This window comes from Panthera leo, chromosome A3 (assembly GCF_018350215.1).
Source record: "Panthera leo isolate Ple1 chromosome A3, P.leo_Ple1_pat1.1, whole genome shotgun sequence".
In the NCBI taxonomy this organism is placed as follows: domain Eukaryota; kingdom Metazoa; phylum Chordata; class Mammalia; order Carnivora; family Felidae; genus Panthera; species Panthera leo.
The window spans coordinates 61402309-61429586 of record NC_056681.1 but is presented as its reverse complement, the minus strand read 5'-3'; the positions used below and the strand labels follow the sequence as shown (position 1 = coordinate 61429586).

General features: G+C 42.7%; 1 protein-coding gene and 1 non-coding gene across 3 annotated transcripts in view; one reads left to right on the top strand and one right to left on the bottom strand.

Annotated features, from left to right (window-relative positions):
* Nucleotides 1–27278, top strand: part of CNGA3 (cyclic nucleotide gated channel subunit alpha 3) — a 59915-nt gene that overhangs the window by 6404 nt on the left and 26233 nt on the right. The window contains exons 1-2 of one of the 2 annotated variants that reach the window (XM_042932055.1): nt 7550–8568; nt 22739–22860. In XM_042932055.1, coding sequence (XP_042787989.1) covers nt 22775–22860 — 86 coding nt within the window. In that variant the 5' untranslated portion in view covers nt 7550–8568; nt 22739–22774. Of the gene's footprint in view, nt 1–7549; nt 8569–22738; nt 22861–27278 lie in introns of those variants that run through there. The other variant, XM_042932056.1, reaches the window with a different exon arrangement.
* Nucleotides 15127–15235, bottom strand: LOC122216685. Its single transcript, XR_006201044.1, has one exon. It is a non-coding gene; the product is annotated as a U6 spliceosomal RNA (small nuclear RNA).

The following is a 27278-nucleotide window of genomic DNA, read 5'->3' as shown; positions in this document are numbered from 1 at the left end:
TGCTGGTAAAAAAAAAAACTGGTGGAACTGGTAAATGATTGATAGCAATAGAAATTGCTAAAACTTTTCTTGAATTCAGATGCTTATATCCCTAGGGTATATTCTGGGAATATAACCTGAGGAAATAGTTACAAAAAATAGGAAAAAATGTTTCTTGGCAGTTGCTTAAAGGATTGGAAATGGGAAATAATTTAAATGTACATAAAAATGTCAATAACTATATAAATCATTCTATTAATTGTGTAATTCATTTGGTCATGATCATGGCTAGTGATAAATAATTTGGACATTGACCTAAAGTCACTGGAAACTAACACAGTAAGATAGGCTATTTCTCAAGATATAACACCTGAATAAAAACTAGAATAACAAAATTGTATTTACATGTTAGTATCACCATGAAAGAGAATAATGTGTATGTGAAGAAAAACTAGAATATAACATAAAATGTAAAATTAATTTATTGAACTGATTTTAAAGTTCTATTATGAATATAATTTTGCAATGCAACCCTTCTTTAAAATGTGGCAACCAAAATGAAAATAATCCAGGTATGCTGAAAAGAAAATAGCTGATCAAGACTCATTTTTGGGGTGCCTGGGTGGCTCAATTGGTTAAGCATTTGACTCTCGGTTTCAGCTCAGGTCATGATCTCACAGTTTGTGGGATCAAGCCCCCCATGGGACTCTGTGCTGGCGGCATGAAGCCTGCTCGGGATTCTCTCTCTCTCTCCCTCTCTCTCTGCCCCTCCCCCACTCAGGCTGTCTCTGTCTCTCTCAAAATAAATAAGTAAACTTAAAAATTTTTTAAAGACTCACCTCTTTTATACATTATATACTTCTATTAAGTCAGCATTGTCTGTCATTAGCTTTTTGCCAGTTTTTGTGGAGACGTGTCATTCTCAGGCTTCACATCATGGTGAATGAGGTCTGCCAAGCAATGTCTCCTCTCTCTGTGTGTGGATGGCTGATAATTTTGGACCCTGCTGCAGAACCTTATATTTGTTCCTGTTATATTTTTTTCTCAGTCTGTATATTCAGCCCATCATTAAAAGCCCTCAAGATTTTTTTATATACTGATTTGCACTCCATATTTGCCATATTTCCTGAATGCATGTTAGCTATACATCCTATCCACATTAAAATATACAGAAGATTCCATACATTTACCCAAGGCCTTGATGAAAATGTTGACCTGAGCAGTACTCAGCCCAGGGCACATCCCATCTACTAATGAGCACCTTTGATGACATTCAGATTACAATTCGCTAAAATAGCCTTGTGTCCAGTACACATTTGCCAGCTGTAACAATTAGAAAAGGTGATTGTCCTTCTTTTGTAGATGGAAAATGAAGGTTGTAGGCTAGAGGAAAGCTCAGGTGATTTTACTGAGCCCGGACCAGGCTTAGCTGTGGTAGGGACCAAGTTTGCCCTCAGTATTCAGCATCTGTCACCCAGACCTTTGCCCCTGCCCATCCTACCTGCCCCTGCTGTGGTATCTGTGCCATCATACCCTTATTGGTCTCCAGGGTCATCAAATGCTTCCCTCAGTCACATGCTTCTGGAGTTATTTGCATTTTAAAGCTTCACCTGCCTGGCTTGGTGGGTGGAGCATGTGACTCTTGATCTTGAGGTTGTAAGTTCAAGCCCCATGTTGGGCATAGACATCATTTAGAAAACAACAACAACAAAGTAAAAGGGATAAAAATTTGAAACTAAAAGGATGAAGTTCTGATGGTGGAATTCCAGGCACTGATGGTCAGATAGATTTGGATGGTCAAAATGTGTAGCTTCAGCCTCTTCTGGACCGCCTTTGAGGCTCCAGAGCCTTACCTGACTCTCCCAGAGAGAGAGGGAGATAACAGACTCCACTACCTACAAGGCTGGCCTGAAGGGGCATCTTCAGGGGATGAGGTAGATTAGATCTCTGAAGACCACTCTCCTCCATAGCTCTTAATCATATTTGGACAGAATTTACAACTCTTCAAATCTCATTAATTTAACTTTATTTTCCTTCTATTTTGTCAACTGCCAGGTAGGTGAGGGAAACATACTATCATTTTTGTTGCCTGAGAAGCAGAAAAGGGAGCCTTAAAAACTGAAAACCACTGCCTCTGCCACAGCAGGGTCTTTTCCCCTGATGACTTTGCACTGACTGAGAAAATGCCTGGGGAAATTTATGCATCATTGCTTCTCATGTGAAGCTCACCTGCCTCTGAATAAATATTTTATTTCCCAAAAGCCATTCCTGCAAATTGCCCTATCATTTGCCAAGGATCTAAACCATCTGCCAGAGTAAGCCCACACTCTCCTCCTTACTGATAACTGGGCTTATCTGTTTGCATTTCTACTTATCATCTGCTAGTCTGGCTTATCTCCTTATCAGATTGTGTGTTCTTTAACACACTGGACACCGTATTTAATGTGCCTTTCAAGTCTAATCTATAAATATCAGATCCCCAGCACTTCTGAAATTTGTTTGGACTGGGTAGATTTTACACAAAATAGGAAAAATTTAATTCCTCCCCCCAATTTTTAAAATCAAAATGTATAATATGCACCCAGAATAAATAGCAAATTGTATATTTACACAGTAAAACTGAAATAACTATAGCTAGAAACAACAATATCACTGAATCCTAAGATTGGGGGGAAAAGCAAATCCCAGACTATGTAGACCATAATCACATATTTTCTAAAATTTAAAAACAATTAGGGGCACCTGGGTGGCTCAGTCAGTTAAGCCCAACTGTTGATTTTAGCTCAGGTCATGATCTCATACTTCATGAGAGCCTGATTGGGATTCTCTCTCTCTCCCTGGCCTCCCTGCTAATGCTTCCTCTCCCTCTCAAAATAAATAAAAAAACATTTAAAAATTTAAATTTAAAAACAATTAAAACTATATCTTACTGGGGAGTCCCCTAAACCACACCTGTTCATGCTCATGCTTGAACTCAATCCCTCTGGGCATGGCTAGTATTTACCCTTTTATTTCTCAGGCAGTGAAATCACAGGCAGGTAGAACTAGTCTCACCAGGTTCCCTGGGTCCAGTCTTCCTCAGCTATTGATGCCTGGGTATCACCTTTTCCCACACAGAACCCTCCTCATTTCCTTAAGAAATATTGACTGAGGCTAAAGCAACCTAGGATTGACCTAATCCTCCCCCACTCAGATATCATCCACCCAGTTAGAATGAGGAAGTGGTGCCTTCTCCATAGCTCTCTTCTCACTGATGTCTCCCTATTCTGACACAGGCTTTGGGTATCTGAGGATCCCTCTCCTGGGTCTCTTGGTGCCATGGACCTCTTAGGACACCCCACTCACTCATCTGGGATTGCTTGGTGCTAATTGTATCCTGCATATTGACAAAGGACTTCTGTCCCTTCCATGCTGTGCCATACATATTTGGTTGCACTTCAGATGAAACCTGAGCAATAGGACAGACCCCTAGAGGCTACCCCTGAGTCTTCAGCCGAATCTGGATCCTCCTTCCTGACAGCCCAGGATCCTGCTACTGGATGCCTTGTGCAGGCTAATTCACAGATATATCCCCTCTAGGCTCTTTCTGCTCATTTTCAGTCTCAGTTTATCTGTTTGTACCTTACAGGTATGGAAAATTCTTCAGTGATATCTATTGCCACACATATCATTTCCCAAGGGCCAATTATGTGCCCAATCCTGCAATGGATGCTCTACCTCATTTGGTCAGATTCAGTGCACTTCTCCACTTCATGGTTAATTTTATAAGGTCTTATTTCCCTCCTAAGATCTTAGGAATGGTCTGCATTTCAAAAACAAAGTCCAGAGGGATTTTTCACTTTCAGGATTGTGCATTAAAATTGTCTCATGGTAACAACCACCTTCCCCAATATCCGTATGTAAGATTCTTTTGAAGCTCTGAAATGTTTCTGGACAACAAATGATAACCATCTGCTTCCAATCTTCCCATCCTTTCCTATGGGAAACAGCTTTAACTTGTAGTGTAAATTACTGGGACTAGAGAAAATAAAGTATTTCCTGACAATGAGGGCTGTAAAAAAAATTGCACGAGGTAACTGATGTATGTTGGAGATTCTCTGGATTAAGGACACCAAAGGTCTTGATGAGGCATCATCTCATGAATTACGTCTTCTCTTGTGTTAAATCCACTTCATATTTCTTCCAGAAGCCCAAATGACAAAATAAGAACTCTCCTCTCCAACTTCTGTGGCTTCAACTTTGTTTTGTTGATTCACCATTTCCATTTATTTGCTTTCTCGCTACCAGAATCCCTTAAATCTGAACAATTAAGCTTGACTTTTCTTTGGGGAAATTTTTTCTGGGTTTTGCTTCCCTTCTTTAAGGAGTGTGTGTGTGTGTGTGTGTGTGTGTGATTCTAATTCTTTATTTCTCCAGTGAATAATATACACTTGATCTCTCCAAGTGTTGCATGAACTCGAGAACTTAAGCTTTCTAAAGACAATCTGTTCCATGAATACATAATTATTTTAATGTTTATTTATATTTGAGAGAGAGAGAGAGAGACAGAGTGTGAGTGGGGGAGGGAGAGACAGAGACTGAATCCAAAGCAGGCTCCAGGCTCTGAGCTGTCAGCACAGAGCCCCAGGCAGGGCTTTAACCCACGAGCCATGAGATCATGACCTGAGCCAAAGTCTGACACTTAACCAACAGAGCTACCCAGGTTCCCCTTCATGAGTAGATAATTTAATAGATATGTTCAGAAAATATCATAAGTTACAAATCCTCAAAGAAGCCTCTCCTTTTCAGGCTGCTGTGGGATCTGTTCCTGCAGTTTCTTCCCATAAGGGTGTCAGCCATGGGGACCTGGAACCCAAGAGGCTTCCAGACCTTGTCCCAGACAGGAAAGCTGGATTCCTCCTGGGACCTGCTCCTGCAATTCAGGACCAGAGAGTGAAGGGGAGGTGCATTTAGGTTTTCATCCTTGATGAAGAGGTGTGTCCTTAGATATATGCTTTCTGTGGGGAAAGTGAGTCCGGAGAAATGTGGAGGCTTTGTTGTTATTTTCTGCAAAAAGAGTTTAAATTCTTTTGGCTGGATTGGCGAGTTTTAATTTTTAGTTCAGGGAAGCTGGTGGTGTCTGCTGTGGTAGAAGGAAATAAATCTCTGCAAGGAGATATCCCTAAGAGAGATTCGTTTCTAAAACCCTTCCTAAGATTGCAAACAAGTTTAAGGGGATATATATTCCCACCTTTAAACTTCAGACTCCCAGATCTCCGCTGTGTCCTCATCCAGTGTGGATTACATTACTGGTAAAACATCTCAGGAAAGAGTCCAAGGTGGCGGGAAGCTCGCGGTTAGAAGAGTCCAGAGTTGACAGGCAGACTTTCCTGTTTTCTTGCTCCTGGCTCGCCCCCTCTTCTCTTGGAGGGTATGCTGATACGAATGAGCGGCTTCTGCCTCTTCCGGGACCGCCTTTGAGACTCCAGAGCCTCACCTGACTTTCTCAGTGAGAGACAGGGAGGCAACAGACGCCTTCCGCCGTTCGCAGAGGAGGGTCCTGGGGCCGAAGCGTGGGGGAGGGAGCGAGGCCAGAGCTGTTACCCAGAACCCAGAGGGAGCGAGCAGCAGAGACTCTCTGCCAGACAGAGGCGCATCGCGGAGAACTCAAACTTTGTCGGGTAAGGATTTTAGGGTCTCTTGAGCTGGGAGTTTTTAGGGCGCTGGGAGGTCTGCTGGGTCGCTGATTCCATCCAGCCCGGAGATGGATTAAAGAAGTCCGCGCAGGGCAGAGGGGTGGCTGAGCCCAAGTGCAGGCGCGGCGCTGTCCGCAGCCCCCGGTGCTGAAACGGGCTGCTTCTGGGCGCGCGAGAAAGGGGCCTGCCCCGGCATCTGTTCCCAACCCCGGCACGCACACAGTCCTCCAGCCGAGATCACAGGACAAAGCTCTCCGCTGTGCCCAAGTCCATCACACTCCTTACACTCACATCCGGCGGCCCCGCTGGGCCGATTCGGGCTGAGCCGTCGGGGCAGGAGGCAGAAGGAGCTGGACTGTCTCCCGCTAGAGACAGGAAGGGAGTCTGGCCACGATACTACCCTGGAGACACCTCCCTAAGACACCCTGTAACCCAGATGCCTGGCCACGCGCCTTCATGGCAGCCTGTCCTGGAAGAGGCTCTCTGGCCGCCTCGTTTCTGCGGCTTCAGATCTGGGACTAGAGCAGAGTCTCTCCGAGTATGCGCCAGGCGTGGGGCAGTTATGTCCATGGGCTTGGAAGGAGCAGGAGCTAGGGAGGTCAGCAGACTGGGGTTGAGGGACTGCCTCCGCTAGACCCAACTCAGCGTTGGGGATCCAAAGAGACATGTGGCTGAGGAGGAGGCAAAGAGTTCATATTATTTAGTGAAGTGAGCAGTCACTGTTTCTATTCTATTCTTTCTTCCTTTTTTATTTTTTATTTTTTTTTTAATGATGGACTCGTAATCTACAATCTTGGCCAGTCGGTGCTTGGGGGCTTAGTGTTTAGGTATGGAGGAGAAGGGGCAGCAGGCTCTCTGATCCCTTGCAATCCCCTAACCGGATAATCATATGGGCTCTCTGTCCTCGTCCTCAAGCTTTTCTCCTCAGCTCAGCTTCCACCCCCACCTCCAACACCAGAGGGGGCTAAGCCAGCTGGTCCTTGCTCTGGCCATCCCAGCAATCTCTGACAAGGGCTGGACTAGGTAACTAGGGGGATGGAGGGGTGTTTCATTTTTCTCCCCTTGTAATTCCTCAATTCATAACTGCCCTACTTTATGCTGTTGTCGAGATTTTAAACTTTGTCATTCTAAAGTGGCTATCTCCAGCTAGACATGAAATGTGGAGGAGGATGAAAGGAGGGAAGAGCAGAAAGGATCCGAAATCCCCCCCTGGGCCACTGGCCATGGGTCCAGCGCCTCCAATATGCAGTTTACTTGCTCAGGACTCCCAATGGGAGTGCTGCCACCTCTCTCCTGGAAAGGAGAGACTTTATGGTGGATGCTCCTCACCAAATCTTTCAGACGGGCAAACTGGGGTCAGTCCTTGGCACCCCAGACTAGTGGGCAGTTGCCCCTCCACCTGGGTTCAATCTCCCTCCTAGAGTGGGCTGTACAGACCCCTAACTTTATGGACAGTCTGCCAGCAACTACCCACCCCCCGCCCCGCCTTCCCTCGGCATACGCGCGTGTGCACACACACACACACACACACACACACTTTCATTCATAAAACCCAGTAACAACATCATTGTCTGGGCACGGAGTCACATACTCCCTCTGAGAAATCATTGGAGGGGGCAGTGAAGAGTTGGTCCTGTGAGAAAGGAGGTGACTACTATTGCCATTGCTCTCTGTACCAGGTCTTGTATGACAAAGTCATGGATTCTTGAAAATTCTGCCAGGCCAGGGAACCCCATTGGGATTTCGCTGAGCTGGTGGGAGCTCCTTTGGCAGGAATGGGGCCCTTTCTTCACATGAACGCCCAAGCACATGCACTTTTCCTCCTCAGCCTCTGTTCAGCTGTAAATGGGGTCCTTGCTGGGTGCAGGATGCCAGGATAGAGTGAATGGCTGCTCTGTGGGTAACTGACTGGTCAGAGCAAAATCTCAGTCACTTTAGGTGGGACTTTGGCCAGGACTGCATGTGCCCCATGCCTTTGATATGCCCTTTTTTTGCCTTTTCTGTCCTCATTCACTATCTGCCAGCAGTTGCTCTGCCTGGTTAATAATGGTTGCCATGGTGACCAATCTCCCGTCGCCATGGTACCCAGGAGGTAAACAGTTGGAAGCTGTAGAGGCTCTTCCTTAACTCCCCCAAACTGTGCAGGAGCTGTGGGTTTCCTGGAGGAGTGGGGAGAAGGATGGCAATGACCAGGGTGAAGACCCGCCCACACACACACACAAACACATACTCATGCCCTGCCTAGAGGCCTCTTCACCTGAAATCTTCTCTAATCCCTGCCAACCACTGTGCCCTCCAGGTTCAGAGGGGTCAAGCTTTTATTCTCCATGCCCAGCTGCATACACTGAGACCAAGGGGTAAATGGTTTTCCCTCTGACCTAATTACTGTCAGGTGCACACTAACTACTCCTGAGTACAAATCACAAGGCTAAGTCCAGTGGGAGATAGAATTACTTAAACAAACACAGTCCATGCTCTCTGGACACCACAGTGTAGTGTGGGAGACAAGCCCTTACATTTTCTGTTAGCTGGGCTCTGCTCTGGGCTGAAATAGAGGTAATAATAATGCCCGGAAAGTAGAGAGAGGTGCGAGTGACTGACTCCCAGGGGAGGACATACAGGAGTTGAAACTTAAAGGATGATAGGAATTTCAACTGGCAAGAAAGAGGGAAAACCTCTCTCTAAGCAGAGGGATGAGTAGGACCAAAGGTGTGTGGAGTCATCAGGAGAGGGTAGGTCCTACTCTGGTAACATACAGAACCTCTCAGGGGCTAGCCCATTCATCGCTTATGCAATTTCTGAGGTTAGGAGGAACTGGGGGAGTCTGCATCATGGGACAAGTCCACTGGCCAGAGCCTGTTATTCAGTCCTAACCTGGCCTGGAAGGGACACCGAGAAATACAGGAAGCCAAAGGTGAGATTGGGTGAGCCTGACAATAGGAGGGACAAGAAAATTCATGACATGCTTCAGGAAAGCATGAGTAATTTGGTTTGAATGGAGCTACCCCTTTAGGCCGAATGTTATGAAAACTCGTGAATGTTAGGTTAAGACTGCATGCTGGAGAAAACAGGCAATCTCTGAAAGTTTGAGTTATGTGATTCAAACTACCTTTTATAAAACCCTGGTGTTAGTGCAGAAGATTCATTCATTCAGTCAGTCATTCCATACCCACTGAGAACCTCCTAAGTGCCAAGCCTTGGATGGATTACAGACGTGAGACAATTATTTCAACAATCCTGGGGAGGGAGGCCAGGGTCTGGACAGAGTGGGGAAAGAAGAGGCCAGGATGCCCACCCTCGCTTCATTTCTGGATTAGTGAATGACTGAGTGGAAGGGGACACAGGGGACAGATAGTAGGTGATGTAAGTGACAGGACTTGGGGATTTGTGATCTGGGGAAGTGAGGAAGAAGGAGGAGTGGAGGCTCTTGCTGGGTCATCGGTTGGCTTGGGTGTCATCCGTGGTGTTGGCAAGACAAGGCTCAGGGGAGAGAGGGAAATTTTGAGGTAGTTGGGCTAGTGCCATTCAGTATAGTTTTGTACCAATGACACTCTTCCATGGCTATGCCGCACCCTCACACACTGCACCCTGGACTTCATCTAGTCCCCACAGCACTTTATTTGCCCTCTATTGCAGATTTCACACATTCCCTCTCTCTTGCATTATAACAATGCTCTGTAGGGGTTAAATTCAAACAGGCTTTTGTTTGCGTGTTCTGCCACTAGATGACTTTGAACAAGTTATTCAACCATTCGGAGTCTCAGTTTCTTCATAGGTAAATTGCAAGTAATGGTTATAATACCTGCTTCAGTGGGTTGTTGGGAGGAGTCAGTGAAGGTAATTGGAGTGAACTCCTGGGCACAGCACCTGTACAATGATTGATCAAAGTTAGATATGAACATCTTATTATTTTTCATAATGACAGCATATTACTTTTATAATCACATCACAAAAATTAATTAAAAAAAAAACAACAGTTTACCTCTGTGCCCACAGCTAGGCTCGGTGAAACAGGTCCTTGGGGAGGGAAGGGAGGTTCCTTGCCTGGCCTTGTTTGCCCTGGCTCTGTGTGTGTGTGTGTGTGTGTGTGTGTGTGTGTGTGTGTGTGTGTTGGGGGGAGGGGGGGAGACAGAATTCTGAGGAGAGCATTTATAGGGCTGGCTACAGACATATGGGTTCTCCAGCTCTAGCAACATCTGGAAAGCAGTTACATTCTCTTGGAATCTCAATCTGAGCAGCTGAATCTTATTGCAAATCACTTAGAAACTGAATACACTTAAAGTGGAGGAGGAAACCAGAGTCCCCATTAATTCCGAGTCATCTCTGCAGAAGACCAAGACACTTTCTAGGCATGAGACAGACCTCTCTCTGTCTGGTGGTTGAGTAACATAATTTATAACCTTGTTACAAATTCAGATCCTTTCATCCCAAATCTCTTCCTGTTCTTGGGAACAATGTTAATTTTTTCTCAGACAGGAATTGAAAATCTGCACCTGGCGTATGCAAACTTGCCTTTGCTTGCGTTATAAAAATTCACAGAGTTCAGAAGAGAGAGAAATCCACCTCATGGCCACTCAAAGGTTTCCTTGGAAAGCCAGACACAACAACCTTAACTCAAACTCTCTCTTCATATCTTGGTGTGGGGACATTCATGGGTTTGCCTATCCTCCACTCCGCAGAAAGGGGAGAACGTGAATTCTGAACTCCATTTCCCCTCATCACCTCAAAGCTCAATTTGAGCTTCTGGATACACCCTCATGGTCTAAGACCTGAGCTGCCCTTTTGGATCTTTATCGGGAAGATGGAGACGGCTTTGATACCTACCAGTCCCAGAAATTGGGCTTGTTTCTTGAGAGGCAGGAGATTGACTTTGCAGGCTCTAGGACTCAATTGCCTGCTATAGTCCTAACTGTGTGAAACGTGCACCTTGGCTTACTCAACTGTACGATAGGGATAATAACTTACCTCGTAGGGTGATTGTGGGGATTAAATGAGTTTGTCCATGTGAAGCATGTGAAACTGTGGATCAGTGCTTGGCATAGTGTGAGCCCTCAACAATGTGACCAATATCATTATTATTAATGTGATATTTTGACATTTCTCCCCTTTATTACACTTGTATTTTGCGAGTTTCTTATAGCAGATATTGTTAGTTTTACATTTTAAAAGCAGCTTTGCTATTATATTTAACATTACTTTTTTAGAATTAGTTCATAGGCCATAAAAGTCATCCATTTAAAGTATACATTTCAGTGCTTTTTAGTAATCTTCACAATGGTGCAGTCATCGCCACAATATAATTTTAAAACTTTTCAACACCTCCAAAAGAAACCCTGTAGCTATTAGCAGTCACTCTTTTTTCTGGCCACCCACTATCCCAACCCTTTCCCCAAGCAACCACTAATCTACTTTCTATCCCAGTGAATTTGCCAATTCCACATTTCACATAAATGGAATTATACAACATGTGGCTTTTTGTGTCTCGCTTCTTCCACTTAACATAATGCTTTCAAGGTTCATCCATGTTGTAGCATGTATCAGTATTTTGTTCATTTTCATTGCCAAATAACAGTTCACTATGTATATATACCACATTTTGTTTATCCAGTTAGCTGATGGACATTTAGGTTGTTTCCACTTTGGGGCTATTATGAATAATGCTGCTATGAATATTCATGCATAAGTTGTTGTGTGGATATATGTTTTCCTTTCTCTTAGGTATATCCTTAAGAGTAGAATTATTGGGTCATATGGCAACTATGTTCAACATTTTGAGGAATTGCCCCACTGTTTTCCAAAGTGACTGTACACTTACATTCTTACCAGTAGTGTATGAGGATTCCAGTTTCTCCATATCTTTACTAACCCTTGTTATTGTCTGTATTTCTATTATAGCCATTGTAGTTGGTATGCAGAGGTATCTCATCATAGTTTTGATTTGCATTTCCCCATGATTAAATATGCTTATAATCATGTGCTTGTTGACCATGTATCTTCTTCAGAGACATGCCTATTCAAATCCTCTTCCCAATATTTAATTAGCTTGTCTTTTTATTATTGAGTTGTAACTGTTCTTTATATATTCTTTATATATATATGCCTTACCAATACATGATTTTAAAATATTTTCTCCCATTCTATGGGTTGTCTTTTTACTTTCTTGATGGTGTCATTTGATGCAGAGGTTTTTTATTCTGATGGAGTATAATGTATTGTTTTTCTCTTTTCATTTATGCTTTTGGTGTCATATCTATGAAACCATTGCCTAACCCAAGGCCATGAAGATTGTGTTTTATTCTAGGAATTCTATAGTTTTGGCCCTTACATGTAAGCCTATGATCCATTTTGAGTTCATTTTTGTGTATGGTGTATATTCTTTTGCATATGGATATTCAGTTTTTCCAGCATTTGTTAAGAAGACTATTCTTTTTTCCATTGATTTCCAATTGATTGTAAATGTGGGAATTATTTCTGGACTCTGAATTCTATTCCATTAATCTATATACCTATCCTTATTCCAGAACCACACTATCTTGATTTTTATAGCTTTGTAATAGGTTTTGAAATCTGAAAGTGTGAGTTCTCCAACTTTGTTCTTCTTTTTCAAAATTTCAAGATTGTTTGGCTATTTGTGTCCCTTGAATTTCCATGTAAATTTAGGATCAGCTTGTCAATTTCTGCAAAAACTCCAGCAGGGATTTTGATAAGGATTGCACTGAATCTGTGGATAATTTGGAGAGTAAACACCATATTAATAATATTAATCCTTCCAATCTATGAGCAGAAAATATCTTTCCAATTGTTTATATCTTCAATTTCTTTCAACAATGTTTCATAGTTTTCAGTGTACAAATCTTTAATTTCCTAGGTTAAATTTCCTAGGTGTTTTGTTCTTTTATGCTGCTATTATAAATGGGATTGTTGGGGCACCTGAGTTGATTGAACATCCGACTATGGCTCAGGACATGATCTCACTGTTCGTGAGTTTGAGCCCTGAGTTGGGCTTTGCACTGACAGTACAGAGCCTGGTTGGGATTCTCTTTCTTCTCTCTTTTTGCCCCTCCCCACTTGCATGCTCTATCTCAAAATAAATAAACTTAAAAAATGGGATTATTGTCTTAACTTCATTTGTATTATTATTCAATGCTAATGTATAGAAATACATTTGATTTCTGTATGCTGACTTGTATACTGCCACACTACTAATCTTATTTATTAATTCTAATAGTTTTTTGGTGGATTACTTAAGATTTCCGATATACCAGATCATGTCATCTGCAAATAGAGATAATTTTACTTTTTCTTTTCCAATCTGGATGCTTTTACTTGTTTTGTTTTGTTTTTTCCTGTCTAATTGCCCTGGTTAGCAGTACAATGTTGCATGGAGGTGATAAGAGTGAATATCTTTGTCCTGTTCCTGATTTTAGGGGAAAGCATTCAGTCTTGCACCTTTAACTGTGACATTAGCTGTGGTTTTGTCAAGATGCCCTTTATCAGTTTAAGGAAATTTCCTTTTGTTCTTACTTTGTTGATTGTTTTTATCATGAAAGCATGTTGGATTTTGTCATATGATTTTCTTATGTCTATTGCACTCATCATGTAGTTTTTGCCATTTAATTAATATGGTGTATTACATTGGTCGATTTTGGGTGTTAGATCAACTTTGCATTCTTGGGACACATATCACTTAATCATGATATGTGACTAGATTTTTGTTCGCTAGTATTTTGTTGAGGATCTTTACATCATAATGTAATTTTCAAAGTGCCCTTTCATATAAGTTCTGATATTCAAGTTATGTTGTACCACGTCCAGAGAATTTTGACATTATAGAGTTTTGTCATTTCTGCTTTTGGAGCTCTAGAATGTTTTTATTTCTTCCAATAGGATCACATTCATGCACAAACAATGAGAGGACCTTTAGACACAATATTTGCATTCTACAGTTCTGTTCCATCATGAAACTTTTGAAATGGAAGGACCTTTCATGATCAACTGGGCCTTGGTTTTCAGCTCTGTTCCACAGAGTTCCCTAAGGTTTTCTGTGCACACTTTAAGTTTCTTTATGTATATTTAAATAATTAAAGAACCCAAATAAAGATAAAATTGACATGTGCCCCCTACCAAATTTTTTTAAATTTTTTTTCATGTTTTTACTTATTTTTGAAGGAAAGAGAAACAGAGCATGAGCGGGGGAAGGAGGAGGGGCAGAGAGGGTGGAAGGCACAGAATTCAAAGCAGGCTCTAGGCTCCGGGCTGTCAACACAGAGTCTGACACGGGGCTCGAACTCACCAACTGCAAGATCATGACCTGAGCCCAAGTCAGATGCTTAACCAACTGAGCCACCCAGGTGCCCCATCCCTACTAAATTTTAATATACTGGAAATCATGGTCAAAATTAACTTGTGTCCCACTGATTGTCTTTTTTTTTTTTTTAGAGAGAGAGAGAGAGAGAGAAAGAGAGAGAGAGGATGAATCACAAGCAGGCTCCATGCCCAGCACAGAGCCTGATGTGAGGCTCAATCCCACAACACTGAGATCATGACCTGAGCCAAAATCAAGAGTCAGAGGCTCAAATGGTTGAGCCACCCAGGGAACCCATGTCTTTATTTTTTAATTGAAGTGTAGTTGATCCACAATGTTACATTAGCTTCAGGTGTACAGCATAACAATTTGACAACTCTATACATTATGTGATGCCCACCACAAGTGTAACATCATCTGTCACCATACTACACTAGTATAGTATTATTGACTATAGTCCCTATGCTTTACCTTTTATCCCCATGACTTATTCATTCCATAACTGGAAGACTATATCTTCTACTCCCCTTCACCCATTTTGCCACCCCCCACCAATCATCAGTTTTTCTCTGTATTTATGGGTCTCTTTCTATTTTTTTGTTTGTTTTTTGATTCCACATGTAAGTGAAATCATATGATATTTGTCTTTCTCTTTCTTTTTTTTCAATTTTTTAAATATGAAATTTATTGTCAAATTGGTTTCCATATAACACCCAGTGCTCATCCCAACAGGTGCCTTCCTCAATGCCCATCACCCACTTTCCCCTCCCTCCCACCCCCCATCAACCCTCAGTTTATTCTCAGTCTGTAAGAGTCTATTATGGTTTGCCTCCCTCTCTCTAACTTTTTTTTCCCTTCCCCTCCCCCATGGTCTTCTGTCAAGTTTCTCAGGATCCACATAAGAGTGAAAAACATATGGTATCTGTCTTTCTCTGTATGACTTATTTCACTTAGCATAACACTCTCCAGTTCCATCCATGTTGCTACAAAAGGCCAGATTTCATTCTTTCTCATTGCTGAGTAGTATTCCATTGTGTATATAAACTACAACTTCTTTATCCACTCATCAGCTGATGGACATTTAGGCTCTTTCCATAATTTGGCTATTGTCGAAAGTGTGGCTATGAACATTGGGGTACAAGTGCCCCTATGCATCAGCACTCCTGTATCCCTTGGGTAAATTCCTAGCAAACTTGCATGTCATCCTTGCACAGGGGCCATGCTAATCTTCTCTGTATCATGCCAATTTTGGTATATGTGCTGCCAAAGTGAGCACTATCTTTCTTATTTCATTTAGTATAATACCCTTGATGTCCATCCATGTTGTCACAAATGGCAAGATCTCATTTTTTAAGACTGAATAATATTCTGCATCTTCTTTGCCCATTCATCTATTGATGGACACATAGGTTGCTTCCTTATCCTGGCCATCGTATATAATGCAGTGAACATAGGGGTGCATAGATCTTTTTGAATTAGTATTTTCACTTTTGGAAAGGAAGTAAACACTCACTAATTATCTTTATAAATGTTTTCAAGTACATTTATTTTTAAAATTTTTTAACATTTATTTATTTTTGAGAGACAGAGAATGAATGGGGGAGGAGCAGAGAGAGGGAGACACAGAATCTGAAGCAGGCTCTAGGCTCTGAGATGTCAGCACAGAGCCCGACATGGGGCTCAAACCCACGAACTGTGAGATCATCACCTGAGCTGAAATCGGCAGCTTAACCAACTGACCCAGGCGCCCCTCAAATACATTTAAATAAAATATATACGTAAATGCTTTATTCATTGGGTTTCTGTGGAAAATTTCATTTGCAATAAGTCCATGTTCATCAATGTATAAAGAAACTAAAATGCTGGTCACTTGCCCAAATTGTAGGCTGAGCTAAGAAGAGATCCAGCTTTTCTTTCTCTCAGTACAGTGTCCTTGACCACCTATATTGTCTTTCCAATGCCACTTGTCTCAAACAAAAGGTATTTTACTAGTGCTTTCCCCCTACATAAGCCTAGGGCTGCTTAAAAATACACAACCCTCATCATTGCCTATAGTAATGTCTGTTCTGTCCTTTGTGTTTGTTCTGTGGACTGGTTCACAGGTCTCAGAGTGATTAAGTGGCTTAGCATTGGATATTTTCCTTTCATCCTGCAGTTTCCAGATGAGATAGGGGAAGAAGGGAGAGGCAATCCAACTTTGGACGAAGTTCCAAGACTTGTAGATCCTGTGGGAGTTATTGACTTATCTTTGGCTTTTAATTTGACAAAGTGAGCCTGTCCAACTTCACATTACTGAGAATTTGCTGAATGCTTTTGCCCAAGTGATGCTGAGAAAGTTGAGTTGTGGAGAACTGAAATGAATGAAACCCAGAGAGATATTACTTCTGAGAAGATTGAAGACCTTAGGTGGTAAAAGTGATCTGTCTCAGCTGGAGAAAATGCAGGCTTGTGCCCAGTGTGCCTGTCCATCAGACTGTGGGGCTGTCCTCTGGTTGGGGTTGTCTTTTTGACATGGCTTTGTTCTAGACTCGGTTTCTCACTAATGGAACCTTCCAGCCCCTGGCTGCATAGATGTCATAACCAAAGACAATGATAACTCAGATAACCTCCAGTGAGTCAGAGGAGTATGCATCTTGGGCTCTTGGCACCTCTCTATTGTCTCAGCTGCATTTAAGTCTTGGGAAATGATAAGGTTTCAAATGACACAAATTGAACCAGGACTGGTATTCATGTTTAAGCCATAATAGAAAAGGACACAACATGGACAAATTTTTTTTTTAGTATAGTTAGTCATCGTAAGTGGGGACCAAGATTTTTTTCCAGAAGCACATTTTAGTTTAGAAGAAAGGGCTTTACATGTTTTGACCTCCTTTGTTGCTTACTTGCTTTCTCCCTTATAAAGTCCCATCCATTTCTAAACAAGACAGAAATGTTCAGTGTGACTCATTCACAGAGCATTGTGAGAATCAAGTGAGTTAGTACACATTTAAAGTTATTAGAACAGTACCATGCAGAGTGTAAATGCTCAGCAAATATACTGCCATTATTAGTGTCCTCATTGCAAGTACTCACCTGTTACTCCATTTATGCCACCCAATTTGATTACCCACTATGTGTATATATGCTGGTGTTTAGGAGAATAAAATATTTTTTAAGTAAAAGAAAATAGTTCTAGCCCTTAAATCTTTTGGAGTTAATAAAGGAATGAGAAAAGTATGAGAACAACTGGAGTACAGGTGAGGTATGTTAGATTCCTGACCTACCTAGGTGTCCAGGCCAAGAGCAAAGGAGGTTAAAGGTAGGCACCAGAGCACAGATATCACAAATTCTTAATCGTGCACAGCACAATGGCCAACACATGGTAAATGTTAAATAACATGAAATAATGCCCCTCATGAGAAGCCTCCTCAGACCTCGGTGGTACCTGAGGCAGAATTAGTGCCTCCTCCTTCCATACTGCTCCCCACCATGCCTCTACCTCTATTTCAGCACCTCTGTATTCTACCCCCCTCCCTGTTTCCATTCGTGTTTCCCCCATGCAGTTTTGTGTTTCAAAGACAGAGACCTATCTTCCTCTTCTTCATAATCTTCAGGGCCAAGTATGATGCCTGGGACATGGAAGGAGTCAGTAAGTGTGTTGGGGGGAAGAAAACATGCTGGATTTAGTAATGTTGTTAAAAAAGAGAGAGAGAGAATTGTCTGAAGTGATGTGTTGTTAGTTCCTCAGTCAAGCCCCAGAAAACTCACATTTGTTTGAGAGATGCTCACAAATCACTCTTAGACTCACACCTAAGATCCACTTCAAGGTCACCCTGGTAGTTGGCAGGACACATCTTCTTCCTGTGCTTGAAAATTAAAATTTTATTTGTGCATTTCTAATATCCTGCAGTGGGTGTGATAAACAAAAGAAAGCACTACATGGGTTTCAGGGTCAGACAGACCTAAGCCTGCATTTCCTCATCTGCAAAACCAGTGTTACTATTTATTACCTTTTGGGTCTCTTGAGGATTAATGAGTAATGGACATGCAAGTGCCTCACACTCAGGGGGCCCTGGCTGGGTGGCAGTTTTCATTTTCAACAGGCGCCTCAGGATCACTGATTGTAATTTCATGATCTCATCTGTGAGTTCTAGAGTTTTTCTGGGCCAGGAAATGTGAAAACTCACAGGGCAATTGGGGAATCACTTAGGATGTTATGACTTAAAAACTGGTAAACAAGGGGAAAAGAATTGTTTATTCCGCAATTCCTCTATGAACGGTACCACTGAACAGCCAAATAAGTTACATTTTATTTAAGAATATGTCAGCTAATCGCTGAAGAAGAAATGATAGAATGTCACCAATTTGCAACTCGTAATGAAAGCATATGTCCAGGCAATAATCATCAATGGCTGCTAACATCACACAAAGAAATGTTCTTGCGAAAAAAATTGAACCCAAATTTGACCATATCTCTGAGTGCAACTACCAGTTTACAGAAAACATGGTCAAGTTGGAATTGGCAAAAAATTCATACTATAGCAAACTCGGGAGTACAATTATGTTTTTTCCACAATGAGGAAGAAGAGAAATGCATGAAAAACTTTAAAAAGTACCAATCAGCAATCAGAACATGTGGGCCTTATTTGGATCCTTATTTTTAAAGTAATTTTTAAAAAAAGACAACCATTGTGGAGCCTGAGGGGCTCAGTCTGTTAAGTGTCCAACTTCGGCTCAGGTCATGATCTCACAGTTCATGGGTTCGAACCCCGTGTCGGGCTCTGTGCTGACAGCTCAGAGCCTGGAGCATGCTTCAGATTCTGTGTCTCCCTCTCTCTCTGCCCTTCCCCTGTTCACACTCTGTCTCCCTCTCTCTCTATCTCTCAGCAATAAATAAACTTTTTTTTAATTTTTAAAAGAATGATTAAAAAAAAGACAATGCTTATGATGTTTATAAACAATTGGGAAAAAATGATCTTATGACCTATCTTAAGCAAACATTTTCCTTTAATGACACACATTTTTCCCTGTCCTACCCTTCAGGGGCCCAAACCAGGAGTACATATAACCCACTTACCATTTACCTAAATATCTAAAAAAAAAAAAAAAGAAATTCTCTTAGCTGAGGTAATCACCTCCTCCTACAAAAACAAAACAAAACAAACAAACAAACAAAAAACAAAAGCCACTTCCCAAACCCAGAACCTTGGACAAGATCATGTAAGCAGACAGTTCATTTAGGGAGTGATTCCAAGGAAGAGAAGTGGAAGTCTCAGAAAAAAAAACAAGGGAGGAAGGGAAATCCAGTGCAAGTGTACATTATCAAACCGATCACCACTCTGGGCAACTGACTTGATCCTTCCAGGGCTTCTCCAAAGAGCCATGGAGAGAACCACTGAATTATCTTCCTGAGGAATAGAAGATAGAACCAGGGAATATTTACCCCTGGTTCCTGGGTTCTGTTAGTCAAGGGTTGTCCAAGGCAGGGTTACCTCTCTAGCACCTCTGGGTTTGCATGTTTGTCAGAATGGCATGAGCATCCTACCATATGTTCTCTGGGGGAAATAGGGAAGCCCCAGGAAAGAAGGTGAGCAATCCACAGTGTAGCTGAGGCAAGGTGCTGCTGGGTGACCCTGCACGCAGCTGGTTTCCATAGCAACAGCTGGACTGAAAAACGGTCAAGAAGGGTGTGAGGTAGAGGGCTAGATATGACTGTGACAGGGATCAGGGTACACTGTTGAATCAAACATGCCCTGTCCTCCCATCTTAAAAAAATCACTTTCACAATGACCAGGAGACCAGATTCATATAGAGTTCTTAGACCCCTTTGAGTTCAGCCTCAGAACATGGTGGCATGAGGAGATTTGATCTCTGGTCCACCATCCATGGCCTGCCTCCTTCTCTGCCTGCCCTGTGTCCACCCCATGTCACAAGGGGCCTTTCACACATGTGTGTGAACACCCTGTCCATACTTCTGGCCTCTACTCACTCCTCCCTCCAAACAGCTGCTCCTTGGCCACCTGTAGCTCTAGAGGAGTGCACACTGATGCCCTTTGAAGGAAAACAGACCTGGGAAGAGGCCTGGGCAGGCTCTAGAACCAGTCTAGAGCTTCCTGAGCCCACAGTTTGGGCGTCTTGGGCACCCAGAGCATAGTCTAGAGCACGGGGCAGGGGTGTAAGTGGGCATGTTCCATTGGTCTCATGGGCTGTGGATGAAGGAGAGTCAGAGTAGAGTCCTTTAAAGCATGGAGTCCCAGGCAGGGGCCCCTCCTACTCAGGCCAAAAGATAATGCCAGTTTTTTACCACCCATTAATTTTACACCATCGGGTTCTAGGGTCAGACCGAACTTTGTCAATCCTGGCTCAGGCTATAAGCAACATTAGGGAAATTATGCACCTGTTTGGTTTCTTCACTTGTAAAAGGGAAGAAAGGGAGAGGCTATTCTGAGGGTTAATGGAGCGGTATTGCATGAGCACCTACTCTGTTTCTGGCATATAGTAGCCTTCCATAGCAGGCAGGTAGATGTGCTGCCTCCATACAACGACATCTGGGGCCAGGAGTTGTGCAGTTGATGAGGGCTGAGGGAAAGGGACACAGGCTGGAGGCAATGAACTTTTTCTCCTGGAATTTTCCTGGAAATGTACAAAAAAGAATAATTTGATAGATTTTCTTCAGAGTCCCAAAACTTTTTTTCAATTTTTTTTATTGAGAGAGAGAGAGAGAGAGTGAGACAGAGCATGAGCAGGGGAGGGGCAGAGAGAGAAGGAGACACAGAATTCAAAGCAGGCTCCAGGCTCCGAGCTGTCAGCACACAGCCCAATGCAGGGCTCGACCCCATAAACCGTGAGATCGTGACCTGAACGGAAGTTGGACGCTTAACTGACTGAGCCACCCAGGCACTCCAGAGTCCCAAAACTTTTTTTAAGACTTGCTCTAGAACCCACTAGACTGTAAGCTCCTTGAGGACAGAGATGTGTATCCTTCTCTGTAAAACCCTAGCTCTCCATATTGTCTCACACATAGTAAGTGCTCAATAAAAAAGCATTGGATGGATGATTTCAAATTGGGATTATTGTTTTTAGTGGAAGACATTTATTTCCCATATTGGCTCTAAAATTTCCATAGACATCTCAAACTGGAATCGTTCTCTTTATCAAACCCACTTCTTCCCCTAGTTCCCTACCTCAGTGTGTAGGACCACCAACACCCCAGACTATCATTCTCATTACCTCCCTCCTCATCACCTCCTATACCTGATCAATGACCATGTACCAGTGAGTCTGTCTATATGGGAAGTTTTTTAATTTATCTGATTCACTGCCACAAACCTAGATCAGGCAACTATTCTCTCTCCGCTGAGATACTGCAGCATTTATCTGCTCATTTAACATCAATTTATGTTCCCTGAATATGTCCTCCCCAATGCAGCTGCAGTGGCCATTACACATCTGACCATATCCTTGATGGGCTCAGGGTAAAAGCCCAAGCTCCTTAACACAACCTGCAGGATCCTCTGATATCCATCATCTGCCCTGCTGGACCATAAGATCCTTGAGAGAAGTCTTCGTCTTATATTTCTTTGTATCTCCTGTGATAGGCCAGAAATTCACTAACTGTTACATAAATGGGTAAAGTATTTAAAAATCAAAACTATTTTTGATCTATTGGGAAAGTACAAAATTTAAATCATAGCCTTAAATTATCAAATATCAGAGATGAACCAAGACCTTTGAGCCAACAGTTGACCCTGAGTAAACCCATGGTGGATTGACCTTGATAAGCAGGAACTACATCCATCCTTTGGTGCAGTGTTCTGGGCTCCTTGCACTGACCTTCATTTGGATATGGAATTAATTTAGTCTTAGAGTGAGTCACTGGGCTCTTTCTAGAAACCACCATCTTTCTCTGAAGTGGTCTCTGGAGTGGTCTCTACTTAAGCCATCTGACTGCTCAAGAGAGCCTGTGTTTGTCCAAGAGAAACTGTACTCAGGGATTCATCTTCCACTTGGAGGGCTTTGATCAAGGATGATGGAACTGCCCAGTCTTTGTGTTCTTCACACCAGCCCTGTGCTCATACCAGCTTTCTTTTTTCATCAGTCATAGGGGCACCTTCCAATGTTTGCTGAAGGGAGAGTATTCACGGTCTGATTTCTAGCACCAGGATCATGCCATCAACAGGTTTTACCTATTTTTTTAACCTGGATAAGCTGCTTGACATCTCTGAGTCTCAATTTAGCCATCTTTAAATGGGGATAAAAATTGTAAATATCTGATAAAGTTATTTTTGAGGATTAAAGTAGATGAAGTGTGTTTTGAGTGTAACATTACATTGTAAAGGTTTTATGGATGTCAAAGATTGTTAGTTTTTCATGTTTTGTTTTGAAATGGGATTTGGGGGAGCTACTAAAACGTGAAAAATTATAAGATAAAAAAAGTAAATGAGAAAAAACAGGGTCAAGAGGAACATCACATCGTTCCAGGGAATCATGAGGATTTTAGCTTTCTTATATCAAATACCAACTTCACCAATCATTCATTCATTTGCTAGATCAGCATATAAGTTTGAGCAGCTCTTTGGCATGGGAGCATACACAAAGTGAAAGACCTTGCTTGTGCTTCAGGCTGGGAAGAAGAGTCCAAAAATACCCAACTAAAACACGGTGTAGCTGCAACTATGGGAGAAATGGAAGAGAGTGTGTGTGCCAGGGCTTGCCTGGGGAAATAGTCCTCACGCACAACAACGTGGGTTTGCAGCTGCTTCCTCATCCTGATGTGATCTGTGTTGTGTTCATGTTTCAGCAACAACCTTGAAGCTGAATGTAACAAAGCAAGAAGATGGCTAAGATTAGCACCCAATACTCCCACCCTACTGTAAGAACCAGGGACAGAGATCTGGACCACGTTGAAAATGGCCTCAGCAGGTGAGATGGGCTTTCCATTTCACACTCATTTTAGAGAGGTGGAAAATGAAGCTCAAAAAGTTATGTGACTTCTAAAAGGTAACAAAATGAAGATTCAAATTCAGCAAATTAAATTTTACTGTAAAACTTCTCCAAACTTCTCCAAACATTTTCCTGTGTACATATTAAACATTTGTTGGACTCTGCACCAGACATTGTCCTGGGCACTAGGAATGTGGTACAAATCAGATGCCCTGTCCCTTGCTTCCAGGGCAAGGTCAGGATTCATGCTGTGCTCATGGGCCTGCAGAGAGTGGGCTGTGCCTTGCCAGCGAAGCCATCAGCCCCATCAACCACATGCAAGCAGCCATAAGGAAATCTGGACCTGAGTTCTACTTCTAGCCCTGTTTGTAGCTTTAGTAGATTGGGGAAAACACACTTAATTTCTCTGTGCCTCAGTTTCTTCAACTGCAAAATGGAGCAGCATCTTTTCCAAGCTCCTAGCATAACAGTGAGGAAATGGGAAAGTACCTATTTGGTGCAAATAGACTTATATTTTTAGGTTTCTTAAACTCTCAACAAGTTGGTTGAGTTGAACTATAAGAAACCTTATTTCCAATATTTACATTATTGTTGTTATATATGATACACACACATATGACATACACACACACACACTCACACACACACACACACACACACACACTGAAAACTTCTCTCTCCCATGAAATCTGCAGAATATCATATGGTCACAAATTGCAATGACAGTCTCTCAGTGCTCATATCCCCAATACTAGGTCCTCATCCACCATTTCTCCTCAGTCAATTATATATATCACACCCTCTCTCAGATGCACATTTGGTTTTTACTCTGTCTAGATTCTTAGTACCAGAACCTTAGTTAACTGCTCATGAATGATGGACAACCATTTCCAAAGAGATTTGAGTTCCTATTATCATACACCTATGCAGACCCAGGACCCTACATTCTGGGATTCAGGCAAAGGGAGGAATATCTCAAAGCATCCCAACAGATATTTATTGCTGCCAACCATTTTAACATGGTACTGGAGCCCCAGGAATCTTGCTATGACTTAGGGCCATCAGAAATTCTCACCCTGCTCAAATTTCTCCCTCCTAACTGGCCTACTGTCAATACCAGGGTCCTGCCACTGGGGACTTATTCTTTTAGGTTGAGCCATTGCCCTTAATCTAGAAGAAAATAAGAACACTCTTAAGACACATAACTGCTTTAACACTTTGGTATGCATTAATAGCTTCTTTTTCACATCTGAGCTAATAAACCTTTGGGGGTGGGGTGTTCAAAGAAGATTGGGGTGGAAGGGAGAAAAGGTCCACAACAATAAAGTCAAGCTCCCTGGGCAGCACTGGGCTCCTGGGATCTTGGGCCCAATGTGAGAAGGACAGAGGCTGTTAGGATCAGGAAAAATTTGAAGTAAAATGGAACTTTCCCCCATTGCTCCCTTTTGCCTTGAGTGGGACATAATCAGAGCATATCATGGAACTTACAGACTCCCTAGGGCCAAGAAGGCAACAACAGGGGCTTAAGAGAAGACACTCAAGATACTGAGATACTCAAGAGAAGGTAGGCCCAGTTGGTGGGCTGGGGCTCCTGCCCAGAATGCCCTCTCAACCAGACAACAACTGTGGTCCAGCTCTGCCTGACTTGTCTTGCCTCTACCTCAGCCAGTGGCCTATTAGCCAAGCCTGATGTGTGGGCTGTCCAAGAGGGCTCACCAGGTCTCCTGGAAGATGACCCTTTGCAGAAGAAACTGTTAGCTCATTAAGCCACACAGATACCTGCTGATGAGCCTCTGCTTCCAAGGGACTCTCTGTGGGCTCACAGTGGGTTTGTGTACACACAGAAGATTAGTCAGCCACACAGTGGGGGGTTCTGAATTGATTCCCTGCAACAATACTATTTGCCATATTCATGGATGGGAATATGCCCTTCCTTCTCCCTCCTATCCCTTATCCCCTGACCAGCGTGATGACTAACAGGCTCAGGGTCAGACTGGCTGGGTTTGAACATTGGCTCTGCAACTGACCAGCTCCGAAAAATTGTGCAGCTGTTCCAAACCAGTTTCCTCATCTGTAAAATGTATTAGTACTGACTGCAGAGGGCTATAGTGAGGTTAAAACAGGTGAAAGCTCCCAACACAGTCCCTGCTGTGAGAAAGTACTCAGTCAGTGCTCACTGTCAGCCTTGGAAATGATTCTCCCTCCTGTGGTCCTTTCCTGGTATTCCAGGCTGGAAGACTTCTCCTTCTCTGACCTTACATAGCTCCAGCTGTCCTGACATCTGGATCTAGCCATTTCCTGCCTGTGACCAAGTCATGCTTTCTCAGCTTGACCACTAGTCCAGTCTCACTGAGCCTGCCCTGGGGACTTGCCCAACCACTGATGTGGTAAAAGCTTGTTGACAGATTAATACAGAATCCCATGGAGACACTATGGAGATGTCAAAAGGAGAGAGAGAAAGAATGCTCCCTTCATAAGACAGATGTTTGCTTTATCTTATGGAAGCAGGAGTGGGTTAACAAATGGAAATTTGCAGAATGGGTTCCTTGGTGCTACCAAGGATTGAGCATGTGTGTTCAGGCTGAAGGTGAAACAGCGTTCGGCCAGAGGCTGAGTCCAGGCCCCTCCTCTGCTTCCCAGTGCAGCCCAGCATCTGTCTATACACAGACTAGTTTTCCCTATAAGATTTACTTGAACAAGGGACTCTGGCAAATACACATAAGATTTTAAAGTTTCAAATCACTATTTTAGGGGAGAAAATGGTGCTTGAACAAACCGTAGATCTTGGCTTTAAAATTCAAATACATTTAGAAAGCTTATAGGAGAAAAAATTGAGGTTTAAAAAATGTTTATTTATTAATTTTGCAAGAGAGAGAGAGAGAGATCATGTGCACAAGCAGGGAAGGGGCAGAGAGAGGGGGACAATGAGACAGTCCCAAGCAGGCTCTGAACCGTCAGCACAGAGGGTGACACAGGGCTCAAATTCACAAATTGTAAGATCATGACCTGAGCCAAAATCAAGAGTCAGATGCTTAACCAACTCAGCCATCTAGGCTCCCTTGGAAGAAATAATTGCTAATGTGTGTCCTTAAATATTAATCATTCGGGAAGCCTGGGTGGCTCAGTAGGTTAAGTGTCCGACTTTGGCTCAGGTCATGATCTCACAGTACATAGGTTCAAGCCCCGCATAGGGCTCTGTACTGACAGCTCAGAGCCTGGAACCTGCTTTGGATCCTGTGTCTCCCTCCCCCTTTTTTCCCTCCCCCACTCATGTTCTGTCTCTGTCTCTGTCTCTCTCAAAAAAAAAAAACCAAAAAATTAATCATTCTTTATCCTCAATGATATCAATGAAGCTGTTCTGGGAACCTGCATGTCACTGTGACCCTTTGCTGAATGCCCCCAGCAGGGAGGAGATATCATGTCCCCATCCCCTAAGACATCCCTGTCTCCAAATTGGAAAGCCCTGTCCCCATCCCTTTCACTAAATTGGAAAGCCAGGTTTCTGTTTCTCCTTTTAAATTATTGGGATCATTTTCCTAGTGACAAGCCATAAGGAAGGATGGAAACATTTCATTTGAACAAAGAAGTCAAGTTTATACCCTGGAAATACCAGAAATAGAAATGTCTTGATTTTTTCCTTTCTATTAAATCTATTTAGTTGACTTGATTATTTAAGAGCTGTCTGGCATATTTGAAAAGATAATGCAGTAGGGAAAGATTTCAGAATCTGCTACAGAGAATTGCAGCTAGAACCGAGGGCACCTCAAATCTCAGATCAATCTCCTAGTGTAGCTATTTTAGTCGAGCTTTGGGGCATAGGGGTTTGTGTCCTACAGAAGAGAAGCCTTCTTCATGCTGCTCTCTGAGCAGAGCCCAAAGCAATTATCACCAAAGAAAACCACTTTCCGCCTGCTTCCCTAGGACTAAAGACAAAAATGCACTCAATTCAGTTCCCTGGTTACATGTGGCCAATGACAGTGCATGTCGGTCATTCACGGTCCTCAGGGCTTGAGAAGAGGAAAAGAAAAACAAGGTATCACATTCTCCACCCTTGTTCTCCAAGGTTTGTCTTCGCTTACGTCCCCAAAGTCACTGAAGGAAGACACCAGGTGCTCCACAAAGTACAAAGCTAATGACAAGCTGCAGTTCTGATGAGAACCCTGTCTTCTCCCAGTGATAAGGGAGACCTTTACCTCATGGACATGAATTCTCCTTTATAAGAAAACTTAGAAGATGAGCATCATAAGTTGAAAACTACCTTGTGTTTCAAAACAGTCGTATCATTGTGTTGTGCTGGTTGCTCTTATTCTTGCTGATTACCAACTTCATGGAGCTCCTTCCTGAAAAGGTATCATCACTACAGTCAGTCAGTCGGCAGCTTCAGGGGTGTCCTGGCC